Source organism: Cololabis saira, chromosome 21 (assembly GCF_033807715.1).
Source record: "Cololabis saira isolate AMF1-May2022 chromosome 21, fColSai1.1, whole genome shotgun sequence".
In the NCBI taxonomy this organism is placed as follows: Eukaryota; Metazoa; Chordata; class Actinopteri; order Beloniformes; family Belonidae; genus Cololabis; species Cololabis saira.
In genome coordinates, this window is record NC_084607.1 from 15,487,677 (window position 1) to 15,505,788 (window position 18,112).

The 18,112-nt window shown below is 37.2% G+C and overlaps 1 protein-coding gene across 2 annotated transcripts; it reads left to right on the plus strand.

Moving 5' to 3' along the window:
• The first annotated feature begins 7,617 nt into the window (after positions 1-7,617).
• Positions 7,618-12,247, plus strand: LOC133422075 (serine/arginine-rich splicing factor 2-like). 2 transcript variants are annotated; one of them, XM_061711976.1, is made up of 3 exons: positions 7,618-8,094; positions 10,342-10,649; positions 11,451-12,247. In XM_061711976.1, exons 1-2 carry the CDS (start codon positions 7,745-7,747, stop codon positions 10,622-10,624), a joined length of 633 nt encoding a protein of 210 aa, XP_061567960.1. In that variant the 5' UTR covers positions 7,618-7,744; the 3' UTR covers positions 10,625-10,649; positions 11,451-12,247. The 2 variants fall into 2 exon arrangements, with proteins under 2 accessions (XP_061567960.1, XP_061567961.1); XM_061711977.1 differs by having other exon boundaries at positions 10,354-10,649.
• The last annotated feature ends 5,865 nt before the right edge of the window (positions 12,248-18,112 follow it).

The window sequence follows — 18,112 nt, forward strand, 5'->3', positions numbered from 1 at the left end:
GGCTCTTAAGTAATAATCTCACAACTGCTTCGGAAGTGTCCCCCTGTTCCTGTTCCTGTTCCTGGTCGCTTGAATCTCTAGAATCTGGCATCTCTGTTGTAGATTCTGAAGAAAGGGCAACTTCATTTTTAGTGTACTTCACGGTCCTGCAAAGGTTTTTGAGGGGTACTAAAAACCCACGGAAGATGTTAGGTTTCTTAAATTCTTTAAATATGTGTTTTTTGAAAAGGTAGAGAATTAGGTTGTGTGTCCTTGGTTCATTTAAAATTAAAGTCATCATTTCTTCTACTGCGCAGCCACTTTTTGCACAAAGCCGGTAAAAGACGGTGAAAACTGTATGTGCGAGTTTATTAAATCTTTCTTGGGATATGACAAAATGTTTTCTTTTTACTTTATCCAACAGTAGCTTTAAAACAGTCTCAAAGGTGGCTTCTAGTTTTTCTGATGTAGGGGTCAGGTATGATTTCCTAGAAGCAACATCAAACAGGCTCTTAAGTAATAATCTCACAACTGCTTCGCGGGTGTACCCCTGTTGCTGTTGCTGGTTGCTTGAATCTCTGGAATCAGTCTTCTTACACACAAATTCCTCCTCCTGGGTGGATTGTGATGAACTTTCCACTGATGCACCTTGTTCCTCAGATATTTCCTCGCTGTGTTGTTGAGGTTTGCACATAAGTGTCTTTTTCTCTGTTGCAGACTTTGATGAAACTGGTTCTTGCTCAGAAACTTTGGAGGATTCCTCCTCTGTTGCAGATTTTGATGGAAGTAAAAATGTCTTTTTACCTCCCATTTTAGTCATGATAGTCTTCTTAAACAATGAGATCGCATCTCTGAAGATGGTACCTTTTTGGGTAGTTTTAAAGATGTGTCTGTTGAAAAGGTATATAATTCTATCATATATTATTGGTTTTTCTAAAATTGAAGTCATCATTTCTTCTTCTGGGCAGCCACATTTTGCACAAAGACGGTCAAACATGTCAAGTGTGAGTTTGTTCAAACTTTTTTGGGGTATAACAAAATGTTTTCCTCTTCCTTCATCCAACAGTAGCTTTAAAACAGTCTCAAAGGCGGCTTCTAGTTTTTCTGATGTAGGGGTCATGTATGATTTCATAAAAGCAACATCAAACAGGCTCTTAAGTAATAATCTCACAAATGCTTCGCAGGTGTACCCCTGCTCCTGTTCCTCTTCCTGGTTGCTTGAATCTCTGTAATCATTCTTCTCACACACAAATTCCTCCTCCTGGGTGGATTGTGATGAACTTTCCACATATGCACCTTGTTCCACAGATATTTCCTTGCAGTCTCCTTGAGAATTGCACATGTTGACTATGAATACTTTCACTAAAGTCAGGGACATTTGAGACAATGCGTCAATATTATACATGACACTGAGCTGTTTTTCTAAAGGTGTTGCAGGTTCTTCATCAAAGTGGATCGGGGATTGGGATAATTCTTCCACATGTTTCATGGCTTCTCTTTTATCCAACTCTGAGAATTGATGGCAGGCTTGTTTATTAAGGCCCTGCAGTAACTCCTGGCGGGTGACTGTTCTGTTCAGTATTTTGCTCAGAGACGTCGCCGTTATGTGGTGAAGTAGCTTCGACTGAAACCTTTCTGCCACCTTGCAGGTGGGCAGGTCCGCACGTCCTGCGAGCAGACGCTCCCACTGCTCCGCTGTGATGGTGGCGTATAAATGTTCAAGCAGTGATCGAACGAGTTCGGCATTACAAGTGGCCTTCTTTGTCAGTGACATGATGCTGTTTTGCACAATGTTTGATTTAACAGAACTACAATATTTAGCTCCTTTCGTCTGCACACAATTATGTTCGACTGCGTTCCAATTCTACGACCTCGCGTATGAACCAATGGTTGACGTCACCAAAACCTTAAGCCCCGCCTACAATGCATGACGCAGCCAGGCACCGTTGCTAGGCAACATAACTATTTCTTTTTTCTTTTTTTTTTTGCTCTCAACCCCCCCAAATGTTGAATATCTGTAGATAATTGATTGTTTTGTTTCATGTGCCTTTTTACGACGGAGTATTAGGGCCAAACTAAAACAAAAGAAAATTGGAAATTACGAGAATAAAGTCATAATATAATGAGAATAAAGTTGTAAAATTACGAGAATAAAGTCATAATGGTGCGAGAATAAAGTCGTAATAGAATAAAGTCGTAATATTATGAGAATAAAGTCGTAATATTACGAGAATAAAGTCGTAATATTACGAGAATAAAGTGTTAATTTATGAGAACTCTAACAGGAAGAGCATCTTCTCCCTGTGTTAAAATGAGGAATATTGAGCATCTTGTGAAGTTATAATATATTTAATATTACGACTTTATTCTCAAAATATTACGACTTTATTCTCATATTATTATGACTTTATTCTCGTAATTTCCTTTTTTTTTTTTTTGTCTTAGTTTGGCCCTAATACTCCGTCGTACCTTTTATTGTATACCCTACAGAATTTTGTTCCATAAAGTTTGGAGAAAAAAAAACTATTTCTCACACGTGCTCAATTTAATAAGGTAATTAAAGCCATCCCTGCCCCTGTTAAAATATTAGTCCAAAAATATAGATACTCAGTCATGTGTGATAGATTTACCTGCCAGTGCATGTGTCAAAATTTTCTCCAGCTAAATGCAGAAAAGACAGGTGATCATTTTTGGCCCTAAATATGAAAGGGAAAAGAACAGCAGTCACCTTGGCTCCATGTCATTGACAGCTACAAATCAAGCCAGAAATCTTGGTGTAATTATTGACTAAGACCTGAACTTCAACAGCCATCTAAAGTTTATCACTAAATCTGCCTACTACCACCTAAAAAACATTGCTAGAATTAAGGGGATTCTGTCTAAACAAGACATGGAAAATCTTATTCATGCATTCATTTTCAGTAGGTTGGATTATTGCAATGGCATCTTTACAGGCCTTAACAAGAAATCCATCAGGCAGCTGCAGCTGATCCAGAACCTGCCGCCAGAGTCCTTACAAACACCAGGAAACTGGACCATATTACACCGGTCATGAAATCACTACACTGGCTTCCAGTGAGTCAAAGGATAGAGTTTAAAATCTTACTGCTGGTCTACAAAGCACTGAATGATCTTGGACCAAAATACATGCTTGATCTGTTAGTTCCTATGAAGCTCCCAGACCCCTGAGGTTCATCTGGATCTGGTTTGTTGTGGTTCCCAAGAACCAGAACCAAGCAAGGTGAGGCAGCGTTCAGTTATTCTGCTCCTCACCGGTGGAACAAACTTCCTGTAGACCTGAGGTCTGCTCCAACTGTCAGCTCCTTTAAATCAGGCCTAAAAACATTACTGTTTACTGAAGCGTACTCTTAAATTGAATACTTACCTGCTGTACTCTGCCCTTACTTTTTAACAACTTGTGCTTTTTATTATTTTACCTCTTTTCTTATAATTTTATTTCATTTCATCCATCCATCCATCCATCCATCCATCCATCCATTGTGTCTTGCCGCTTTTAATGCTGATGTAAAGCACTTTGAATTAATGTGTGTTGAGTTGTGGTATACAAATAAACTTGCCTTGCCAGGGTACACTGAAACATTCCGGGAGGATCTGCAAGACTGGCTGTCAACAAAAATTCAACCACTCAATCCCCTCACAAGAGAGAACATAGTGTTTGGTATTAACATGAAGCACGATAAGTGTGACCTGATATTGAACAATCTAATTCTCCTTGCCAAATTCTTTATCCACACATCTAAATGGAGGAAAATGAAACCCATACTCTCTGTGTTTAAAAAAGACCTTGTAGACAATCATCTCAAAGCTTTGAAAATAATGAGGAAAAAAACTGCATTGTCCATCCTCAGAGCATATGAAGAACTGAAAATAATTGAGGACCCCTAATGTGATATTATTTCTTATCATTTATTTATTTTATGTCTGAATTTTTTTATGTATTTATTATTTATGTTAATTATCATTTTCATCAATATTTTGTTTATCTTCTATGTGCCTTGTGTAATTAAGCTCATTGTCATGGTTTCTATGCCTTATTGTATGTAAACGATACATTTTCAATATAAAACAAAAAACAAAAAAAAATATAACTATTTCTGTCCGTCAGATTAAAGTCCGTAGCTGTAAACACTCAGGTAGCGTAAAAAGTCTTATATATAATACACTCCGACAATTATAATGAAAAATGTAATAAATCCGTATCATGTTGGATATGTGATGCTAATATGTTCTATAAATTCTACGTTCATCATTGTGAAACGCTCATATTTTGAGATTACAAAATAATATATTGACCACTATGGTTCTAGTAGCTGCAAAGCATTATTTGGTTGGTGTTTTTGTGAGAGTTAACGTAGGTAACAGCCACAGCAATCGTTTTATGCTGCTCTTTAGAGAGATAAAACGACGTGGTTCCAAAAATTTTTTTATTTTATTTAACCTTTATTTAACCAGGAAAATCCCATTGAGATTAAAAACCTCTTTTCCAAGGGAGACCTGGCCAAGAGTGATGAGATATATCAGAAAGACTGAATAGTGGAAACTCTCAAAATACCCACTCTTTCCTTTTAATACTGGATACATGACAATTTAATCTGATTTTGAACTACTGAAAGTCAGGAAGAGTATTAGATTAAATTAAATTAAATTAAATTAAATTAAATCAAATTAAATTAAATTAAATTAAATTAAATTAAATTAGTTCTTCAGTGCTAGGTCAGAGTAGTAAAAATAATATTTTACAGAAGATGGCAGCAGTAGGCTACTCTAATCACTGACTCACTAAAGTTTCTAACATTCAACCCTTACTTTGGACATACTACACATACAACCGTACACGCAGAGATTGACATAAAGGTTTTAATTTGTGGAAACTGATGTTGGAAATATTGACATTTTAAGTTTTTAAGAACTAAAAACAAATGTTCTAAGGTTTTAAACCCATTTGAAATGGTGCTGGGTTGTTTTTTTTTTTTAATCAAAACACTTTCTTATCCTAAAGACCAAAGTTAAATATTAACATATATTCTGGCGAATAGACGTGGTAAATTGGTCTTTCATCCAAAACTGTTTCAGAGGGTCAGTCATTGGCTGCACTCAGGAGGCGGGGGTAGAGAGGGATATTGAACAAACTATCCATATCCTTAAATAACCTGGATCACCCTCTCCATCAAAATCGGACGAGTTCAGTGCAAGTGCAAGACAATAATAGTCTCTTCTATTTTAGATTCACAGGAAATGTCAAGCTTACTTTTATAAACTTAAAGTAGTTTCAAAACTCATGTTAATACTGATAAATGTTTTAAGCTGAAGTTTTAAGCTTGGGGTTCAGATTGTGGTTTAGCATGATTTCATGGTTTCATGGTCACACTTGTTGTTCACTATTGCGGTGAAGAACTGCATAAAGAGATAAAATGACTGCTGCCAATACTTTAATGGTACTGTGAGCAAATGTATGACGACAGTTAGGAGTGAGCACAATGTAAACTATGTTGTTACTGGTCATTTGGCTTCCCAGGTCTGCTCGACATGTACCATTTCAACATGGTGCTGCACAGTAGGAAAAAAACAGGCTTCAAAAACACTATTTACAAAAACACTTGATGATGCCACAGAGGGATATACAGTCAGTGATATAAACCAAGTGGCAAACATCTAATTTCCTGGTTGCAGCCAATCCAGAAGCAACGAAAATTGAATTTTTGTTAAAACCTGGTTCAAGAAACAGTTTTGGTCTCTATCGTTAGATTTCATAACCCATAACAACTGTGAGAGGGTACAATTTTCTGTACCACATAAGGTCAACCAATCAATCAATTTATTGAACATGTTAAAAACAATGAAAAAGAAAAAACATAATCACAGCAAAGTAAAAATAAAAACTTTTCCTACCACCTTGTCCATCTGCTTTATCACTTAATGCAAAAAAGCAACAACAAACAAAACAAAGTAAGCATACATGCTACTCCTTGTTTTCGTAAGTGAAATAATCAAAATCAAAATGTAAGCCTAAACCTACACCAGCCCAGACCTACCAAGCGCACTACACATTCAACAACATGACAAAACAGAGAAAAAAAAAACAAGACTCAAGTCATTACTATTCCATCATCTCATATGCCCGCAGTATCTTTGTTTTGTACAGTATCTTCAGATTGGATATATTATGACATGCTTTCATCTCATCGCTACAATCATTCCACAGAGAAACTCCCCTGACTGTAACACCATGATATTTCATATGAATCCTGACTGGTGGTTTCTTGATCATGAATCTTCCCCACATGTTGTACCCATTCTCTCTTGAATACTGTGGCTTCTTTCAGATCCGACACCAACCTGGTTTTCTGTTTCATTCTGACTTTTTTTTTTTTATTCTTCTCACTGGGAGCTGAGCTGTGCCTTAGTTGTGTTCCTGTTTTAGGAACCCCCCCAAATGATCCTTAAAACGAAACCAAAAAAAAGAAAGGCATTGTTGTGGATGCTTTATATCCTTTTATTTTGTGTAAGTGTTGCTTATTACACCGGTCTATTAAAGTCAAATGTAACAGAGTATGTACTTTGTTCTTTTCTATGATTGATTGCACATCAGCTGGAGTTGCTTATTAGTTTAAATATTTACTCAATAAAAAATGTAAACTGAAACAGTTTTCACAAAAGTCTCTTACATTTTGTAAATGCATACATTGAATTTGGAGAGAAATTGTTTCTGTTCTGGGAAAACAGTTGCTATTATTTGTGGATAATTGTTTATTATGTACTTTCGTAATTACAGGACTGTCTCAGAAAGTTAGAATATTGTGATAAAGTTCTTTATTTTTTGTAATGCAATTAGAAAAACAAAAATGTCATACATTCTGGATTCATTACAAATCAACTGAAATATTGCAAGCCTTTTATTATTTTAATATTGTGGCTTAATCAGCAATATTAAAATAAAATAATATTGATTGATTGATTATGGCTTAGGGCAGCACGGTGGCTTAGTGGTTAGCACTGTTGCCTAACAGCAAGAAGGTCCCCGGTTCGAGTCCCAGGCCCGGCAGGGGCCTTTCTGTGTGGAGTTTGCATGTTCTCCCGGTGCTTGCGTGGGTTTTCTCCAGGTACTTCCTCCCACAGTCCAAAAACATGCATATTAGGTTAATTGGTGATTCTAAATTGCCCGTAGGTGTGAGTGTGCATGGTTTGTGTGTTTATATGTGGCCCTACGATGGACTGGTGACCTGTCCAGAGTGTAACCCCTGCCTCTCACCTGAAAATAGCTGAAAAGGATAAAGCAGGTATAGATAATGGATGGATGATTATGGCTTACAGTTTAAGATTAAGATTCCCAGAACATTCAAATTTTTTGAGATAGGATATTTGAGTTGTCTTAAGCTGTAAGCCATGATCAGCAATATTAAAATAATAAAAGGCTTGCAATATTTCAGTTGATTTGTAATGAATCCAGAATGTATGACATTTTTGTTTTTGTAATTGCATTACAGAAAATCACAATATTCTAATTTTCTGAGACAGTCCTCAACAAAGACCCCCCTGCACCCCTCCAGTCCACCAGCAGGGGGCAGTCATTATTCTACAAGGCCATTGCAACTACCATCCGGAACTAAGATCCACCGCAGAGAAAGAAGCGGAGAGTCATTGGTTTCACAGAGAAAGGCCGGAGTTCTAGTTACGCGGAGAAAAGGTGATTTTTACTGGACTCAATCTTCGCACACGCAACGGAACACGACCCCACTCTTTAAACATGAGTTACGGCAGACCTCCGCCGGACATCAACGGCATGACCTCCCTGAAAGTGGACAACTTGACGTACAGAACTTCCCCAGAAACGCTGCGGCGCGTCTTCGAGAAGTACGGCCGGGTCGGGGACGTCTACATCCCCCGGGACCGCTACACCAAGGAGAGCCGCGGCTTCGCCTTCGTGCGCTTCCACGACAAGCGGGACGCGGAGGACGCCATGGACGCCATGGACGGCGCGCTGCTGGACGGACGGGAGCTGCGGGTGCAGATGGCGCAGTACGGCCGGCCGCCAGACTCCCACGAGGGGGGCGGCAGCAAGGGGCCGGGCCGCCGGTACGGGGGCCGCAGCCGGAGGTGAGACATGCCTTTAATTCTGTCTGCAGAGAATATACCAGGGGTTAGAACAGAAGAGACAAAGGAGGCTCACACCGGATGCAGGTAGCAGATCAGCCGCGATCTGTTCCATGTAGAGCCTGGATTGTGGTCTCCGCGTTAAATCGACGCAGAGCTACGACGTAGGGTACGGCGTAGGTCTGCGTTGGTGTAACGCGGAACCATAAATCAGCCTTAAACCGCTCTACAGAAACAAATGTTTAGTGCAAAATGGCAGCCCACTGGTCTTATTTTGTTTTCTTTTTTGATTTTGAGTTTTTTTATTTCGGTCCATTTGGATACAACATAAAAAAAAAGGTCCAATGCAATAACCAGTAAATACCTCAGGTATTTTTGAAAATATTTGTAATTTTTTTGTAAATATTATCCATTTTTTTTTGGTGTTTTACTATTTTTTTTTTTATTTTATTTTTTTTTACTATACCATTTTTTTCTCTCTTGTAAATACTCTTTTTCTACTTTTTATATTGCTCTTTTTATTATTTAACCACGTATTGGTTATTTCTATTTTAAATTTTTTGTATAAAGTGTGTGTGTGTTTTGGCTGCTGCACGACTGAATTTCTCCTCTGGGGGATAAATAAAGTCTTCTATTCTATTCTATTCAATATTTTAAGTGGCCCCGAAAAGGTATAGGCTGAAGCCAAGGTTTATTATGCCTACCCTTTTTATGAACCTCGACTCAGGAGGTTTTATACAAAACAAAACTAATAATTTGGGTTCAAACATTGAAAAATAATGGATATATTGGACAAGTAACAAGTAAGCAAAGACGAAAACAAAACTAAAAAACATACTAAAATGGCAAGAAGTGATAAATTAAGTGGTTCTTGGCAAGAGATGGGTTAAATGCAGAGAATACATTTCCCCATTGTGGGATTAATAAAGGAAATAATATTATTACAGTGTTTACTAATAATAATATTAATTGATTGATTTTATTTTTATTTTTGCACATGTAAAAAACAACACTTCAAGAGAAGTTTAAGAAAACAAAACAACAAAACAAAGAATTTCATCCTTTAACACTTGATATCTTAATTTACATGTGCAAAAAAGGAGTAGGAAGAAGTGTAAACTTAATCCTACCCCACTAATCATTTAACCCATATTTATAAATACTCACACACTGTACTCACACTGCTAAATAACAGTATTATTATATACTGTAATTATACTCACACACTTACCTATACATACATACACATAGTTGAATATTTCTATATATTTGTACACACATGCCCTTATAAATATTTATATAAATATACATATTTACGCTACACTGTCTCTATGAACTCTATTAACACATATAATCACACACACACACACACACACACACACACACACACACACACACACACACACACACATATATATATATATATATATATATATATATATATATATATATATATATATATATATACCTGCATACACATAACATGTCTGTACATAAATATAAACTTAATACTTCCCCATTTATTATTATTGTGTTTATTAATAATAATACTAATTGTAATAATATTAATCCCACAATGGGGAAATGTATTCTCTGCATTTAACCCATCTCTAGTCAAACTAGGAGCAGTGGGCTGCCATTTTGCACGGCTAAAGGGTTAAGGGCCTTGCTCAGGGGCCCAAAGTGGTTGCAATCCAGGGGCTTGAACCCCAGCCCTCCTCTGTAACTACCGGTACTAGTCAAGTGTTTGAACTGAAGTTCAGTTTCTCCAGAGAGCAGTCTAATGTAATCTCTGGGTACATTTAGGCTTGAGTTTCAAAGCCTGATCATATTTTAACTGCATTTTTTTTTTTTTGCATTTATTTTTTTCTGTGATTTATTTATTATTTTTTTACTTTTAGTGACCCAAAAGGGTAACAGCTTAAATCTGACACTGCAATAAAAATAGCAATGCATCAAAATCCATCTTTTTGTTATTCTTTGGTGTGTCTAAGACTCAGATTTTAATCAAAAAACAAACATCCAGCGCCATAAGATATAGAAATAACTAATTTTATATTTTTGGATGTAATCACATTGGCATTTTAAAATGATAAAATATTCAGTAGTTCTGATTCAGACCAAAGTTGATTCTCAAGACTAGAGCAAAAAAAGTGGGAAAAAATATCAATTTGAAATGTTTTTTTTGTGGCAGTTTTTGAGAGAGGACTTGTTTTATGAACTGTAATCCATCACGCCGAATTTGTTCAGCTACTCTTACAGCCCGAAACGCAGAAGACATAGCAGATCCCGCAGCCGGAGCCGCTCTCGTTCTCGAAGCCGGTCCAGGTCCCGATCCAGGTCACGGTCCAGGTCCTATTCCAGGTCAAAATCCCGCTCTCCCAGAAGCAAGAATACCAAGGCCCGTTCTCCCTCGAGATCCAGATCCAGGTCTCGTTCCAAGTCCAGGTCAAGAAGCAAAAGTCCTACCAGGCGCAGATCCGACAGTCAGTCCAAATCAGCAGAAGCGGAAAATGGGAAGGCGACCCCGTAGAAGTCAGAATATCAACACATGACGGGTGAGTTGAAAGTTTGAGCAGGTTTGTGCCGAGACGTCCACAGACCTGCTGATGAGCGTTTTTGTCCAGAAGCAGGTTTGATGAGGCCAGTCTTGACATTTGGTGTTGATGTGTCACTGGACGTGTCCTCAGCCAGGAGCAGGTGACTCTGAGAGGATTGTTGAGCTCTTCTCCTGTGTTTATCCTACTTTCTTTAATTTGCACACATGAGGTCCCAAAAAGCAGTAAGAAAATGAGAAAAATACTGCATTTTGTTTCAGTTTTTTATATTACTCAGACTTGTTTGTGTCTAAGTCTTCATGAGAATATGCTTTAAGACAAAAACATCAAGTTTGGAGGCTTCAGTTCAGCTCAAACAGAAGTTTGCAAGTCTGCTTCATAGCTGATAAACTGGATATCAGTTAGCATTTTTTTTTTTCTCCCCCCATTTGGTTAGTTGATGTTTGTGTCCTGAGTTAAGAGCAACAAATTTGACACGTGATTTTTATATTCTTTACTGAAGTCGCAACACAACCGGAGACATTTAAACAGACGACTCAATCCGGCCCGGACGATGCGCTGTGTTCATGACGGTCCTAAGAGATTACAACTAACGGATAAAGCGCAGTTTCAATTAGTCGACATGACAACTTGCATGAAGTTTGAACAGGAGTCACAGTTATGGTCTGTAAGGATCAAGGAAAAAGATCAGTTCAGATCTGCTGTTTCTTTGAAAAATGCATAAAAATGTAATTCCTGTTTCATAGTTGTTTTGGTCAGTGTTGTACATTTGTGAACGTCTTGACTTTTTCTTCCTGACAGTGTTGGCTGAAGACGTCAGAAGTCGGGTGTCGGGTTCGCAGCAGGGTCCAACTGTAAGAAGTGGTTGCGTCTTTTCATGCTTCACTCTGTTCATTTAATTTAGCGCCAGAAAGACGGGTTGATTTCACGCCTGTGCAGTGGTTTAATTGCTTTTTTTTAAAATGATTTTTAGTCAATTTCTTTAGATGCTTTTTTGGCTTCACTAGGTAAAATAAGTACTTTCTCTATACGAGGGACACATTTGTGGAGATACTGCAGATGTAAAGATGAATTTATTCTGTTAACTGTTTTTTTTTTTTTTTCCTGTAACAAAAAACATGAAATACGTTTTATTTGCATATTTCTTTGCTCACATTTTTAATGAATCCCTCAGAGAACCAGTAAAAACAAAAAAACCTTGTTTAACTTAATAAATGGCTTCAGGACGCAGTGTCTGTGAGGCAGGAAAGCAGCCAATTAAAAATTCTGTGTTCAATGTTTATAGAGCAGAATTTCTCTGGATGTCAGCAGACCTCTGTTCTTTTCTTTTTAATCATGATCATTCTTGTTTGTTTTGTTGTTGTTATTTTTCTGTGCACTAGATGCAGTTGTGTAGCAGTTGAATTTTGCTGGTTAAGTGTTAAGGTGGCGTGTTGCTCTGCAGAGCGTTTGGATGTTTCCAGTATTCTCCAAATGCTGCTGTGACTACACCGGTGCGGCTGCTACGACCTCTTCCTTTGTACACGTAAAAAACAAATGTTTCCCCTTAAAGTTCTGACTGGAAGTGTGACTTTGATTAAAGATTTTTGTTTTTGTTTTTTTGTGTCTATATGGCCTCTTATTTCTCAGTACCAGGTTGTTTTTGTTTCATCTCCACCTGCTGTTCAAGTTTGAGTAGAATTAAACTGACAACAGACGCGATGATCAATGTGTTTAATAAACTAAACCTATTTAGTAAAAATCAGCAAGAATGGATTTTAGATGTTAGTTTATTTGAGTAAAATGTAATTTTGCACCACTAGTATGTTTGACAATAATGGCAATCAAATAAGGTAGTGCATCTTTATTTCAAATATATTTGTAGCTTTATTAGCTGTGTGGAAATAAAGTACATTTACCCCCTTAATGCCCAATGTATCATATTTGATACATTTCTGAGACCTTTGTACAACTTCCATTATCAATAATTTGTTTTGTTTAGTGTACTTGTACAATTTTTATAAAAAGAAAAAGGAAATCCCCAATGAATTCATAAATGTACAAAAACAAAATTGGGTGTGTTGTGATATACAAACAAGCTATTTTCTGTATTTGATCTGTATTTTGATAATTCTGGCATTAAATGGTTAAGCGTAAAAGTATTTATGCTTATTTTGAACCTTTTTAGAAAAAAAAAATTCAAATAAAGCTCATTTGGAGTTTGGGACTTTGAGAGATAAACTAAACATGGTAGCTCCAAGTTATAATAAGTGATTTAGTGAATAAAATGCTGCATTGGAGGCATCTTGGAAGTAGATGAATAACTTTAATGTATTTTTTTTTTAGTAAAGATTAACTCCATGTTTTTTTTTTATCTTTTGGGGTTTAGACTTAATGTACATCTCTATTTATACATTACACTTAAAGGATGATGAGGCAGGATTTATGAAAAAAATTCATAAACGTTTTAAGTTTTCTAGTAATAATGTCAGATGAAGCGTTCCAAACCAAAAAGAATGAGTCCTCTAGCGTATTTCTCCGTTGCCTTGAACAGGCTGTGTGCTGCAAAATGCGCTGCAATTCTGGGCCTGAATTTCCCGCGCTGTCTTGCGGATGTGACGTCAAATGACGCATGCGTGTTTTCAGTGTTGTTTCGACTTGAGAAACTGCAATGTATGGTGAAATTTATGTGGGTACCAGGGCATGCCGGAGTCAGGGAATGAAGTAGCTGACAGGGTGGCGAAAGCAGCGCTAAAGCGAGATGGTGTGGATGTTGAGATCCCATTAGGAAAGGCTGAGTATAGGTCTAAAATCAAAGAGGGAATTGGGAGAGAGTGGCGGAAATTTGGGAGAGGGAGGCACCTTTTTAATATTCAGCCGAAGGTCAAGACTTCATATTACTATTCTGGAAGTCGAATTGACGTGGGCTGGGGCACTGTGGGCTACATCAGAGCTTATTAGTAGTAGGGAAACATCCAAGTGGGTTGTGTGAGTGTGGGAGGCCGGAAACAATTCAACATATTCTGATGAAGTTTAAAAAGTATTCTGCAGAAAGGAGTATTTTATATAGAACCCTGTTAGATCTAGGTTTATTTTGTTTTACTGTTAGAATATTACTCGGCCAACATGAGGACCACCAACTGATAGCAAGGGCAGTCATACGTTTTCTGCATACCACTGGGCTTTACTCCAGGATATAAGAGACCATTGTGAACTAACTCAGACCCAAACTACCAGAGAAGGGCAGTAATACGCCTGGATGCGTCGAAACTGCCGGTGTTCTGCCAATTTCTGCTGCTTTGCCAAAAAATGCTACCTAATGGTTTTCTACCTTTGTAGAGCTACATTTTTACTATTTTACTCCCTAAACCACGTCATTCCCCCCCCAATTGGTCCATGTCACTTGCCAGGCCGTTATTGTAAATAAGAACGTGTTTATTTATTTTATTTATTTATTTATTGGATCCCCATTAGTACGCATAAATATGAAGACTATTCTTCCTGGGGTCCACATTAAATCATACAATTAATCAACAATACAGCATTTATACAAAGAATTACATAAATCAATTAATCTGAAAATATTAACATACATTTCTCAGTGCATATGAACAAATACTAATAATAATAATAATATGAACATTGAAAAATTAACATGAGTTGATTCCTTTAACGTAGTTTTCTAATAGACTATTGTAACAGGCAGTGTTATTAATGACCTGCCTGGTTAAATAAAGGCCAATGACTGAATGAATATCAAATAAAGCCATAGAATTTTTTTTTTTCCTCTCTTTTTCGTATAATTTTCACAAAGTGTAATGCAATTCTTGTCATGGGTAGTGTATTTTGAAGGATCAAATACTCAACATCCCATATTATCAATTTTACATCGCGCAAGAAATGATGCAAACTTTGAAAAATCGACTGTGCGCATGCGCAGAACCAAGAAGTAGCATTTTCTGGCAGGTAGCAGAAATTGGCAGAACACCGGAATCACAAAAGAAGAAGAAGAAGACGAGTGCGGTGGATCCAAACTTCTGTTTGGGTAGACCATGGATTCTTCCACAGCCGGCAAACGACCCAGCGCCACTCATACCAAGAAGAAAACGAAGCCTTTATCAGAAAGAAGTCGCCAGTCGAAAAGAAATTACGACCTAAAACGGAGTTGCACACGAATAAACCTTGGATACGCGTTGGAGTCATGGAGGGAGCGTCAACTTGAACTGGGACTGAAAACAGATGCTGACATGGCTCGTTTCCTACTGACCAGGTAAGATAACATTGTAAGTCATATTTAGAGCTTGATTTGAAAATCACATGAGATTACCAAGGAGTCGGAGTGGCCTAACGTGCTAAGTAGTAGCAGACAGTGAATGGTTGCTGACGCCATGCTGGTTTGTTGTGTAGTAACATTAGTAATATCAACCCCAAGCCTCTCACACTACATCAACCGTAAACCGCGGTTGAATTGGTTTGATATTGGATATTGGATATTGGATATTCGACATTCAACACCCATAAAACTTGTGATCCATACCACTGATTTTGGTCAATCCACTTGTGATGTGTTCATGGTCATCTAGACTATATATCACAAAACAGTAATTATTAAAAAATCATATAAAAAATCATATTATAGCTGATTTAATGAGGTTTAATGAATTCACACCCATAAAACTTGTGATACATAACACCGATTGTTTAATGGGTGTTGAATTCATTAAACCTCATTAAATCAGCCCATAATATGATTTTATAATAATTACTCTCTTGTGATATATAGTCTAGATGACCATGAACGCATCACAAGCAATATGACCAAAATCAGTGGTATGTATCACAAGTTTTATGGGTGTTGAATTCATTAAACCACATTAAATCAGCCCATATATATGATTTTTAAATCAGCCCATATATATGATTTTTAAATCAGCCCATATATATGATTTTTTTTAATAATTACTGTCTTTCGATATATAGTCTAGATGACCATGAACACATCACAAGTGGTTTAAAAACAATCGGTGTTATGTATCACAAGTTTTATGGGTGTTGAATTAATTTGGTGTTGAATTCACTAAACCTCATTAAATCATTATTAAACCTCATTAAATCAGCCCATAATATGATTTTATAATAATTACTCTCTTGTGATATATAGTCTAGATGACCATGAACACATCACAAGCAATAGGACCAAAATCCGTGGTATGTATCACAAGTTAAATGGATGTCTTTGAATGTCCAATATCCAATATCCAATATCAAACCAATTCAACCGCGGTTTGTTGTTTTGTAGTAACAATAGCCGCTTACACCAACCCCAAGCCTCTCACACTACATCAACCGTAATGGCAAAAAGCTCAGTGTTTTCCATACATTCTTTATTCATCGCTCCGTTCATTCAGCATTCATTCTCCGGTCTTTCTCCGTATTTTGTAGTCCGACCCTCGCCACAGTGTCAGTGCAAGACTGTAGGAAACACTGAAGCTTGTGTGGCCGAGTCCTTTTTAGGTGTATTAGTCCATGGGCCAGACCAGATATCAGTACCACTCAAGGTGACAAAACTTGCTTATAATTTTTGAAAATATCCATGTCTGTAGATGATATTTTGGTATGGTAACCCTTCCTGAGTGGCAGCTGGATCATAGTTATCAGCTCATGAAGTTCAGAAAATTACATTTTAGATGCTGCTGCATATCCTGGTTTAGACTCATGTACAGGATATCTGTCAATGTTTCACAATATTGTCTTTGGTATCATTTTAATCATTCATTCAAGCTAAGATGTGAATCTTTCTGACCAACATTGAGGTCACTGCAGCTCTTTAAACTATAAACAACTCATTTTTACACAATTTTCGCCTAAATTATATACTATCTTTTATCCCTGTGTCATCTAGGAACAACCGAGACACAAAATAGAAACATTGGAATACTCACAGGACCATAAGGATTCAGGAAATGTATCACATCTTAGCTTGAATGAAAGCTTAAAAGGTCCCCTTTAAAATGATACCAAAGACAATATTGAGAAATATTGACAGATATCCTGAGTCTAAACCAGGATATGCAGCGGCATCTAAAATGTAATTTTCTGAAGGGGGTGGGTAACTTCATGAGCTGATAACTATGACACAATTGCCACTTAGGAAGGGTTATCATACGAAGATATCATTTAGAGACATGGATATTTTCAAAAATCACAAGTAAGTTTGGTCACCTTGAGTGGTACTGACCAGTGAGATTTTGGACCATGGACTATATGGTGGGGTGATATCATCATCATCATCATCATCATCATTATAGTTGTTGTTGTTGCAGGCAAAAGTATTTAGCCATGTTTGTTCTGACTGAAAATAAAAGACACAAAGGTAGCTAAGTTACAGCCAGCTTGTTTACATATGCAGTCTGACTAAGACTGTAAAATGTTTTTTTTTTTTTCAGCTATAAGAAGAATAAGAAGAAGAAGTCACGCAATTACCGTGTCCCAGCAGTAAAGGTAGAGAAAGACGCAGTAAAGGTAGAGAAAGACTACAGCTACACCTCTGAGCTGCAGTGTTGCATCCCGAAGAAACGTATGGATGGAGGGGGGCTCCCAAGAAGAGCAAAACTCTCACAGGATGACCCAAGGCGCCTTGGAAATCTTGCAGGAGTTGTTCCCCCCCCAACAGCAGAACTGGTCCAGACACAGGTATGTCGTTCACCTACATCACACATTTCTGCATGATTATTTTCAAATAATTGTTGTTGTTGTGGAGCTCAGGTCAAACAATACCTCTTTGAAATCTTCTGCTCACTATCACCATTTGTAATACACTGCTAATTCATTTTCAAGTCAGGAACTTCCATTTCTAATGGTAAAATTATTTGCACCAAGCGATTATTTATATCTGATATCCCAAGGTTATTGAAAATAACAGATATGCGGCCTGCTCACTCCTCAGGTTAAGGAGGAGACCTGAGCTCAGTGCAGGGCCCTCCTGGGGTTGGTAGAGGATGGCAATGCCCAGGACTGTCGTAGGTAAGTAGGAGCACTGGGTGATATAATGGGAAAAAATCGTTGATAAAAAATATTTTTGAAAAAAAAAAAGAAAATAACAATCACCAGATTAGATTATGGGGCATTTTTTTATGTTCTAACGCTACTGTTCTCTTCTCTCCATAAAGGCCTCAGCTACATGAAGCAAGAAAGGGAGAAGACAAGACAGTATTATCTTCCACACATTTTTTATTATGAACATGTTAAAATAAATAAATAAATACAAACAATGCACAACGTGCATTTCCTGTAAATATTGAAAATAAAAAATATATATATTGCACATAACTTTTTGATTTTGTTTTTTGGGATGAAAGTAGAGTCTTGAGGTAAAAAAAAATGAGGTTATTTTGAGGTATTGTGGGTAGATAAATAAAATAAAACAGTTTCAACTTTCAGTCTGCCCCTAAATGGGGCTTCTTTGTAGCCGGTGTAGTGCCCAA